The sequence below is a fragment of the Merops nubicus genome, unplaced genomic scaffold (assembly GCF_000691845.1).
Source record: "Merops nubicus isolate BGI_N331 unplaced genomic scaffold, ASM69184v1 scaffold44281, whole genome shotgun sequence".
Taxonomy (NCBI): domain Eukaryota; kingdom Metazoa; phylum Chordata; class Aves; order Coraciiformes; family Meropidae; genus Merops; species Merops nubicus.
The window spans coordinates 2,723-14,066 of record NW_008591065.1 but is presented as its reverse complement, the minus strand read 5'-3'; the positions used below and the strand labels follow the sequence as shown (position 1 = coordinate 14,066).

Below are 11,344 nucleotides of genomic sequence, written 5' to 3'. Positions count from 1 at the left end.
TTTCTCGGCTTTAGGTAGGGCTTTTTCGCTCTTTGGCTTAGGGCACTGATTTTCAGGCTAAAGCGTGAGCTGTCTGCACTCAGTAGGAATTTGTAAAGCCAAAAGGCGTTCCAGAGAAGGCGAGGGCAGTGGTTTGGGCTGTAGCTGGTAGGTGCAAGGCGTGCTGACAGTGCGTAACCCCAGAACGATGAGGGGAGCTGGAGAGGGGCTCCCGGGCAGAGAGAAGAGAGGCCGGGGGCTGAAGGTGCCGCCGCCAATAGTGCGTGCAGGCAGTCACAGAGACTTTGGGAGTGTAACGGGTCGTCTAAGTAGCGTATTTTACCCATGGAAGAGGTGAATTGGGCAGCAGTGTATGTGCCTCAGCCTTCTTCACACAACACAACAAAGGCTGAAAAAAAATCAGGCACGGATAAGTCCATCGTACCAAAACTTTGTAGAAAGAGATGGGACAACACATACTTTGCCAAATAAGAGCAATGCTTTTCTACTCAACTGTTATGCAGGCTCTGTTTTAAAATACAGACCTAAACATGGCCTGCTGCAGTCTGTGGTCCAATTATTGTAACACTTTATTTAAATTGTTCATTACAATATCTTTTCAGAGAGAGTGGTATCCTGTATTTAGAAATTTATGGTGCATTCGGTTTTCTGACAATGTATTCAAAGGTGATACTTGAACTGTAATTAAGACTTTTGCTATTAGCTTGTGGCATAAGGTACTGTAAAGATGATTTTACTAGCTTTAGTGTACAATGAAGTACCAAGAGAGTTGCTTGAATATATTTTGAACAAAAAAAATCGGCATCAAAAAGTCAATACTACTTGCAACATTGATGTCACTTTTGAGTCGCCTTTAACAAAATCTGATCAAATAAGTCTGTATTTTCATCCCTGGATCTTCTAAAAGGAGCTTGCATTCTGTGGGGAGTTTCCTTCAAAATAAACATGAGATTTGCTTATGTTTACAGACACACTTTTGGTAGACTTGACAGGCTTTATTTTAATTTGCAGTCCATGCATTATTCTACAGGCACAGAGGAAAAAAGCCCTCAACAATCAAAATCAAAGAAACTGCCCATTCCTGTAGCTGATCTCTATCACTAAAGGCAGGCACCCCAGCTAGGTTTTTGAAAAGATTCTGGAATCTGATTTTGAAGACCTGTAACTATATCCATAGCTATAGATACACATATAATTTGTAGTCAGTGGGATACTGCTGTCAGTAAACATATGTATATGCCCACAATCCAAACATATCTGCACATGCTTATTGCTATGCATTAAGTGGTACCACAGAAATAACCCCAGTTGTAAAATTAAGCAAATACCTAAAGACTAGACCTCAGTGTTCTGACTGGGAGGAGATAAAAGAGAATGAGAGTGAGCTTCCTGATGCCAGATGCTGGTTTCACTGCCTAATGCCCTACTTGGATGCACTTAGTGACTACTGTCATCACTGCACTGTAAGAACTTCTAAATAGAAGGGAAAAGAATATGAGGGCAGAATCGTTAGGCAGTCCAGAGATCACAGTTACGGTTTCCGTTTTAAAACATTACTGCATGTTGCCTGATGCTAACAGGAAGAGTTCTAATTTGTGTGCACTTTTTCTTTCCTAATATCACAAACTAGTGATTGGGACTGAAACAATCCCCTGCAACTCATTTGTTGCAGCAACTTGGCAGAGCATGGCAGCCAGTGATTAGTAACAGTGAGGAAACTGATCTACTTCAATGAGGTGAACATGTGTCAAAAATGTAAGAGAGGAAACAGGGAGGAAGCTGGGGACAAATACTCCCAGTTTCAGTAATCAAAGCTGCCATTACTGAATAAATGTGTTAAGTAAATAGGAACAACGAGACCTGATGAAAGCAGGCAGGGATGGTTGGATAGCACTTTTTAGTGGGGTATCGCCACTTTTGAAATAGAAGGCAGAGAGGATCTCCTTTACTAGTTTAAGTCCAACATTTACATTAGACATAGTTTACATATAGCTGCTGTATAGTAAATGACAGAACACTTCTAATGACATTAAAGATTACAGTGTTGTAGCTACATACTTGAAACTAGCCTTAATCTAGGCTTCTTCTGCACTTTATAAAACTTCTATGAGTTGACGTATTATTCCATCAGCTAGGTTTTTACTCTGATGGTGAGATACGGACTTTTAAGAACTGAAATGACTGCATACCTTTTAAAATAAATGTATGCTCACAGGTATATAGTTTGTCTTTTCTATCATAAACATACTATATGAAACAACATGAACTCTATGGTTAGTTACAATACAGATGTAATAATCGTACTTAGCAAGTGAATTTTATCGAATTTGTTTTTAAATATGTCTTCCACAATATCTGTAAATGTCTCTGAGTGACCTCTGACGTGACCCTATTTATTTGTCATTGGCTTCTTCTGCATTTTCTGTATCTTTGGTCTGGTATTTCTGTTCTCAACAGTCATGGGTTGCCATCAATGGGAACAGTAATCCATATCTCTCTATCTCCTACCACTTATTTATACAGAGGAAAGAACTTTACCATCAAGATTATTTCTGAAGTACCAATGCAAGGGAGAATTCTGTCCCTCTGATCTTCAATTTTTAAATTATTCTGTTTTAAATTTTCTTCACTCGTACTGTGCCTACCAGGCAGCCCATTTCTGGACACCTATTGGAAAAGTTAGTTTTGATACTATTTCTATCTCTTGCAGCTTTCTAAATTCCTGAAGTGAGAGAGGAAGGAACCCTGGCCGTATTCCTTGCTTATATAACAGGTCGCCATAAGGAGTTGTCCCAGGGACCGGCTGCTTTTCAGCAGTGGTGGGAGCACATTGTGCTGGTCGTGTCTCACGCACTCAGGAAAAGGTTTTGAAACCCAGGTGCATAAGCAGATACTGAACTCACAAAGACTGATTTGGAAACAGAAATGAGAGGACCAGGAGAAGGATTCACAGGCACAATGTCAGAGCCTCCCCAAGAGGGATGGTGACAGGGTGAACTTCAGTCAAATGAGAGGGAGTAAAATCTATAGACACCTGCCAAATGCTTTAAAGAAGAGTCCTCAGGCTAGCTTTAAAATTCCTTTGGGAGTTTTGGTTGGACTGGGAGAAAACAGTAACTCTGTTGAAGCCTAGGCTTTACATTTTCCTACTCTTACAAGTATGATACAGAGTAACACTGAAAACCCATCCCTTCCTCCCTTCCGTGGAAGCAGTTTCGGAAGGAGCCCTTGTCTTCTGGGTGTGGCAACAGTTTGTAAAAGGAGCAAATGCCCCACTGAGATTTAGAAATCCAGTTCCCTAGAAAGAGGGGATAGTGCAGCTCCCTCCAGGGGTTCAGTGCCTCTGCTTTTATTTAAAATGTCAGACCAGTGTTGCCTGCTTCAGTGGGAGCAAGGCTGGGCCTAGTAGTAAGGGAAGTCACACATCCAGTTCTAGGATTTGGGTGAAATTTCTGTTCTGGGATTTCATTGTTAATCCGATAGGCAGCGTCCTATAATCTACAGACTGCATTCTATAGTCAGCTTTGCTGCTTGTGGTGAATTTGAATCAAACTTGCTCCACTTTGCATGAGGATAGGAATAGGATATTTAAATATCAATGCAAACCTCTTCTTCCCCAGCTGCCTGTAGAAAGTCTACTGTGTTATCAGTAGTCCACCTGGCAATTAATATGGATCTATTTGTACTAGGCATTAGGTGACTAAAAAGGAGTGCTACATTGTGATTTGTCTCACACAAAGTAAAGCAAAGAGTCCTGGAACTCTTAATAACATGCCTGAAATTTGACATTGCAGCCTCTTGTTAGAAATATCTAAGTGCTGTTAACACATGAGTTACCCAGTACCATATTTTAACTTCCAGGACAAGAAAAATAACCATGGCTTACAACTGGCAAGACCAGTTTGTTTGTTCTGTTCAACAGCTTGGACAAGTGTTGAATCACAACAGCAGTATGCTGTTCTACTGCCTAAAACTGTCTGATATATGAAACTCATACTCCTTGATTATTAGCTTCAAAAAAAAAGTTAAGGACTGTGTATCTAAACATTTTTGCTATGGAGTTGCAGACTGGCACAAATGAAAAAAATGAAAAGCACTGAAAAAAAAATCAGAATGCAAGATATGGGCAGAAACACTTACAAATATGTGACAGGTATTAGATCTTAGCAAAGAACCAAGAGAATGCAGAGTTATTTGCCAATGGGATGTTGATGGACAGTGTAACTTGAGTTTTTACTGTTCTGATGCCATTGCTCTGGAACTTATCAGACACTGAAGCTAGTATTTCAGCAGATCAGATTACTGTCCACATAGTTTTAGTCCGCGTATATGACACTATAATCACCCGCAGTTCATTTTACATTTCTCATAATCCCGTGCTAAACCTCCCAAATTTTCTGGATTTCTCTGTCTTTGAACTATAGTTTAATCCCAGTTAACTGATGCAGTAGAACTCTATTAATACAAATTCTCTGAATCTACAGTAACTATTAAAATCTGACAATGTTCTGTTAATTTCATAATTCAGTAGAATTAATAATTCTCATAGCACTGAAAAGCTCAGCAGAAGATCTGGGATTAGAATACTATTCTCATTGCACCTCATTCTTTCTCAGACACATTTAATTACACCCTTGTCTATCCCTGCTATTACCTACTTCCATCTGTTCACAAATAAAGTTACAACTCACAAAAATACATTGCAGTGACTTGCTGTTGTCTCTCTGTTTTTTTAATTATCACTGGGATCCAGGAATAAGACTTTGCAGATGGAAAAAATAAAGGCACGACTGAAAGCAGAATTTGAAGCCCTGGAGTCTGAGGAGAGGCACCTGAAAGAATACAAACAGGAAATGGACCTGCTGCTGCAAGAGAAGATGGCCCATGTGGAGGAACTGCGACTCATCCATGCTGATATCAATGTGGTATGCAACAGTCCAGCTGCAGGCAGCCTGACTGAGACACTTGTATATGAATCATTCCACAGGTTGTGAGATTGTGCACATGGGTGAACTACAATTGGTTCGATAATCTGGACTTTACAACACCATCCTAGGATCCTACAAAGAGTGCAAAGTAAATTTGATCTCAGGATAATTGTTTTTTCCTGTCTGTTTTGGGCAGGATATTTTGCAACATTGTTATAGTAAACACTTGCACCCAAAGGATAGATGAGCAAGCCCATTGTGGCTAGAAGTTTATCAGTAGCCTCAGTAACATCACTCTGGCAGTCCTACAGAAAATTGTTCTTCCTGTTAGTGTTTTCTCATCTTGCACCTGGAAACAGAGAAACTTTGGCACCTAGGTGGGACTTTTGATTGAAGGGTTTTGGAAGAAAAGGGATTTTGGGAAAATGCATTTGTTAAGTTCTTGATAAGAGCTGATCTTCATCACTGAGTGGGACCACCAAACATTAAGAATCATCAGCCTGAAGGGAATTAGTACGAGAAAACCAGTTTATAACAAGCAAGATTAGCCAATTAGAGGGGCTAAATGGGGAATATATTTCTAAACCTGCAGTTTTTATGCCATTAGGGCACATACATCAATGTACAGTGGTTTCTAGCTCTATGAAGGTATCTGTGCTTTGCACCAGAAGAAAAAAGCTCCCACATTATAAGCAAGTACAAGCTACATATTGGATGTGCAGACTATTTATCACTTGAAACATCTGTTCCCTTACCCAGCTGCATAACTTCAGTCTGTTTCATCCTCCCCTCTTTTTCCTGTCAGATTGTCTTTTTCTGTGCTGCTCTTTCCATTTGCTGCAGTAAGAGAAGCAGGAACCTTTCTGTAGCTTGTTTGTTACCTTCTAGCTATCGGTGTTCAGGTATCTTAGAAACACAGAACATTAGTTTATTCTATTTTGATTTATTTTTTAATGTCCCTTGAGAGTTTTCCATATCTCCTCACTTGCTAACTTAACCTGTAGCCCGTCTACCTGCTTTTTCTGTTGTTCATATAGGTTTGGTGCCCCTTTTATAAACAAAAGTGTGTTTCCTACATCACTTTCAGTTGCTTCTTCCTTGCCCAGTTTTCATCTTCCCAGTATTTTAACCCTTCGTTTTACTATTGCATTGTTTCTAATCTCTTCCAACTTGAGTGAAGAAAATCTCATCTTTCTGATACAGTCTCTTGCTCAGAGAGCTATTAAAGGCACCGTTCTTTAAAAGCATGCCCATCCTGTTTCAGATGGAGAATACTATCAAGCAGTCTGAGAATGATCTCAACAAGCTCTTGGAATCTACTCGTCGCTTGCATGAGGAGTACAAACCTCTGAAGGAGCATGTAGATGCTTTGCGGATGACTCTGGGATTGCAGAGGCTGCCAGATCTATGTGAGGAAGAAGAGAAACTGTCCCTTGAGTAAGTCTCCAAAGGAAACATCTGGCTTTGTACCTTCTCTCAATTCTATTGGTTATTTTGTAATTTCACTTTTGCTGGTATGTGGAAAAAAGAACTTGAGAGGTAAGCATGAAAAAAGAGTGTTAACAAAAAGGGATGTGGGAGCACATGTATTTGACAACATTCAGTCTGAACTTGTTGGAAGCTAATTCTAGATTATTCCAAGCTGCAAACTCTACGTATGACATGTAAAAATTCAAGGGTGGTTGGCTCTCTAGATTTTTATACCATATGCTGCTTTTCTAGCAACATTTTTTTTCCCTGAAAATGCTTGGGGTTTTTTTCTTTTTTTTTTTTTTTTTTTGTCGTTTTGTTTTGTTTTACTGCTTGTTTAGCAAGCAAAGGTAGGAGGCAGTACAAGAAATGAATACAAAATAAGTATTCTTCAGTTGGTTTGCACTACTGCTAGCCAGAATTTTACTTTTTGCTGCACGGTCATGGCAGTGGCATTTAGCTGTTTACCTATGACTGTCAACAAGTAAGTTTACCCTGTATGTGGAACAGATTTGAATAATACAGCAGTTTCAGTTTTAGGTGTAACCTAAGTGGGGGAGGGTGACATAATTACCTACTATTGAAAGAACAGTGTTCTTTCTTTGTTTAACAGATTAGTGTTAAATGCAAATAATGTTTTAAGAAATGTACATTTCTTTTGATGGCCAGCACATTTGGCATCACTTTCACAGACACAGGTTTTCAAGATTTCTCTTGCTTTTTCTCAGAAATGCCATTTTCCATTCCAAGCACCTTGACACTATAAAGCATGTGTCTATTGCATATTGAAGTTACTGATTTTAACAGAATAAAATATAACCCCCAATTTTGACAGAGGTGCATCTAAAACTATTAAAAGATTAAATATATACGTTGTCTATTTTCTATCCCATTAGATTTATATGCAGTTGTGCATCAAGATACCTTAGAAACTGGCAGTCTGGAATGTGGCTCAAGTGCACAAGTGCAGAGGAAAAGACCACCAGCCAGCTCTGTTTATGAACTAGTCCAAGTGGTGTCTAAGTGTAGGCAATTTAACTGTAGTGCAGGTACATGACAGGGAAATGTGATCCATTATATTTTAACATAAAATATCCTTTACAAACTAATAGAATAATCCAGAAGGTGTTTATATTTTTTTATTTGTTTCTTTTTTTGTCCAGCTACTTTGAAAAGCAGAAAGCAGAATGGCAGACAGAACCACAGGAGCCTCCCATCCCAGAGTCTCTGGCTGCAGCTGCAGCAGCTGCCCAACAGCTGCAAGTGGCTAGGAAACAAGATACCAGACAGACAGCAACTTTCAGGCAACAGCCACCTCCAATGAAGGTCAGGAGATAGCATGTGCTGGGTTTTCTCTTTCACAATTGGAATGTATTGTTTTTATAAAGTTGATTGGTATTTACAAAGAGGAAAAATTATGTGCCCTGATTCTGATTTTTCCTGCAGTGGTTCAAATCAAGAGCAACCCCAGCAGACTTAAAATAGTAGCATCAGTCATTAAGTGTTAAGGACAAGGCCCTGTATTATTTGATCTTTATGACTTAAGAGTAGGCAATTCCTGCTCCTCTTGTGCTTTGTATGGAAGAAAGACATGTAAGAATAAAAAAAAAAAAGTTGGGCAAAAGAAAAAATAATAGCTGGCAATTAATCTCAAATGGGTTCATATTAGAAGCAATGCACATATTTTATGAGAGAGAGTAATTACTCACGGTACAAATTACTAGGAAAGGTGATTGTTTCAAAGTCAAGACTAATGCAGGGATTAATTTAACCTAGCCACAGACACTTAAGTGACAGTTTTACTCAGCTCCTTCTGTAGTCAGTAAAAACAGCTAGGTAATTCCATAGGGGTATTCATCCCACCCAAGTTCCAAATATTCACTAAGGAGGCAAGCTGATGTAGGTATACTCTGTAGTTATGTACTTAGTATCTGGACTTAGGCCATCAGAAAGCCTTTCTGGAAGTAATACGCTTCAGTTAAATGGAAGCTAAAGGGCTTTGTATGGAGCAAAAGGGCAGAGTTCTGTATGTTGTGTTAAACATGTGTAATTCATCTAATCACTTGCTCCTGCCTCGAATTCTGTGACATCACAGTTGGCCTTCACTGTAACTCAGCTGACTCAGTGAGCTACTACGCATGTAAGCATCTTTAAAACATGTGGAATGTTTAACACAAAATAGAATTTAAAGTTGAAGTTACTGATACGTGCCTGAACCGTGTGTCTGCCGAACTGTTTTTCGGTTGGCCTGAAGTTACTGTACAATCCCGAGACCTGGGTGATATGGAATGTAGCATAGGTTTGGCTTTGAAAGCGAGAAGCTTTAGCTGTTCTCTTCTGTACAGTAACTTAGAATAGGATGCTCAATGCCCCGTGTAACAGTGCCACTGAAATGTTTCTAATGAGAGGCTGCAATGTTGCATTTCAGGCATGTTTATCATGTCACCAACAAATTCATCGTAACGCGCCTATATGTCCACTCTGCAAAGCAAAGAGCAGATCTCGGAATCCCAAAAAGCCCAAGAGGAAACAGGATGAATGAAACCCAGAAGACTGGCAAGCAAACATATGACCTGTTCCATACTCTTCCAGTAGAACTGCAAATGCAGCCAGACTTTACTGAAACGCAGACTCAAGTATGACCGACCCATTGTTTTCTATTTATGCAATGTAAGCACAATGTTCCTGTTCTGTCTTAACTTCCTTCCAGTCCTTAGGATTTGGTTTTAGGAAAGTTAAGTATTACTGGTGCTACAGTTTAACATTTTAATCATTCCATCCTTTGGACTCCTAAACAAAGTAGAATGCTTATGTAAGTGTCCTAAATGCTAGGCTATTCCTATGGGCCAAACGTGATTACCACAAATGCTTTCATGTTCTCTTTTTAAAAACAGATATTAGTAATAGATTATTCTGTTTTCTTCTGATAACAGGAGACTATTTGAAGTGCTGAAATAGCAGACTGTCTTGTTTGTTTCACTGACGAACAATTTGTTTTCCAAGCTAGTAAGATTGCATAGGTTTGGGTATCCAGTAGAGCTCTCTTATACAGGCAACATTAATGGAAAAAAAGAAAGTGGTTATACAGGAAATCAGTGCACTAATTTACTTGGAGTTGGATTGTATCATTCCCTCAAACTTGACTTTGAATTTGGAAGGGGGATCAAGCTGCTGGCTGGGTATGACTTTCTAAAAATGATGTAATTTGTGATGCTTTAACGTCTTAATATGGTATTATTTTCAGCAGTCTGAAGACTGACTGACTTAAGTACAAGGTTCAAATGATCTGTATTAGTGGTCCATCCTAGGTTCTATGGCCAACCAGCTAACTGTGGTTCTCTAGGAAATATGTGTGAAACATCCCAAATCTGTATGTGCACAGACCACAACATCAGCCATTCTGCACATCTTCTATTCCTGGTTTCTACTGCCAAAATCTTCCTTGGAGCACAGGGAAATTCAGTAACATAAAATTGGAATGGTGTCAACTAAAAAGGGATGTATTTCAGTAGAACTGCCTAGCTTTGGTGTTGTCATCTTCCCTTTTCTATTTTTGTGTCTTTTGGTAGGTCTTTTTCAAGTATGCTTTATTTCAGCCCATTTTGTTTTTCTTTCACTATTTGTTTGCTCAAAGACCCCTGACTAAAGGATCCTTTAGACCACTTCCTGTATTGATGTCTTCCCTGTGTTTCACCTAATATAACAGCAGTTCCTCCAAGGGGGATGATGGCTGTGACACAACTACAGAACCAAGGCTTAAAACCTACTCATTTCCAATCTCAACTTTTGTTACCACCTTTGGTGTCTAGGTTGATCTCAAATATTAGATATTCTTTCCACCGACTTCAGGAGGCAGGGACTGGTTGTTTATATTCTTCTCTCTTCAGCCCAGGTTCTCCTCTACTGTTATGCTAGGGTGGTTATATTGAGAACTTTGCTTTTAAACAGGAAGAACAGGGAAGCCCCAAGTCTCTGGTCAGACCTTTGCCAAGTACTGGTTGATGTACAAATCCACATCAACCGGTTTTGCTGGCCAAATCACATACATTGTCATTAATTTCCCATTCCACCACTAAGTACTTATTTTATTGCATATAGTCATGTAATTCATGCCAAGTTCAGTTGGTATTCTCCTATTTTAATATTTCATAGCCAATTTAACATCTGTTAACAGCAGAGATAGCATGTGTACCACATGCCCCTGAAAATACACAAAGAGCAGATTCTGCTAGCTGAATTACTGGGACTCAGTCTCTGTGAGATAACAATAATGGAGCACAGTCTGACCCCACACTCCAAATAGCAGCAGTGCACTACTCTGTCATTTTGCATGTTTCCTAACATGAATACTGGATCCTGCTTTTAAATATCAGAGCGGCCACATGCTGCGTGCCCTGTTCAGAGCAATTCCTATTGAGTTTAAGGGAAAATGCACACAGAGTTAAAGGACAGTATGTGGACTCCTCCGAAGCACATACTTGAGAACGGCATACTTTGATTACATGAATTTAAGAAGTAGTGACAATGGAGAACAGGTGAACGGTCTGCAATGAAGTAGTGTGAATAGGATAGATTTGTAGAACAGTTCTGAAATAGGGTTAGTTGTAGCTGCTCTCACTTCACTGTTACTTTGCCAGGTTCTTTCTTTTTTGGGAGATTGATAAAGCTCTAAACTTAAGTATGCTTAAGGATGCACCGTTTACTAATTTAGTATGGCAGTTTTGTATTTTTACTTTTTTAAACTAGTCTCTCGTGCCCTCGTGTTTAACAAAGTTTGGGTTTTTTTTTAAAAAAGAAAAAGCATGAATATGACATACTCTATTTGTATCGATGACGTACCAGTGTCCACACACCTGTTCCCATCTCCTTTACAAGGTGCTGCCGTGCGAGTAGCGCTGCTGAGAGCGCGTCTGGCTGCAGGCGACACCGGCGTGCCTGGCGCTCCC

The 11,344-nt window shown here is 39.5% G+C and overlaps 1 protein-coding gene across 1 annotated transcript; it reads left to right on the top strand.

Annotated features, from left to right (window-relative positions):
• Nucleotides 1–4,760: 4,760 nt before the first annotated feature.
• On the top strand, nucleotides 4,761–9,377 carry ZC4H2 (zinc finger, C4H2 domain containing). The gene is made up of 4 exons (XM_008950130.1): nucleotides 4,761–4,925; nucleotides 6,193–6,365; nucleotides 7,562–7,724; nucleotides 8,827–9,377. Exons 1-4 carry the CDS (start codon nucleotides 4,770–4,772, stop codon nucleotides 8,938–8,940), a joined length of 606 nt encoding a protein of 201 aa, XP_008948378.1. The 5' UTR covers nucleotides 4,761–4,769; the 3' UTR covers nucleotides 8,941–9,377.
• The last annotated feature ends 1,967 nt before the right edge of the window (nucleotides 9,378–11,344 follow it).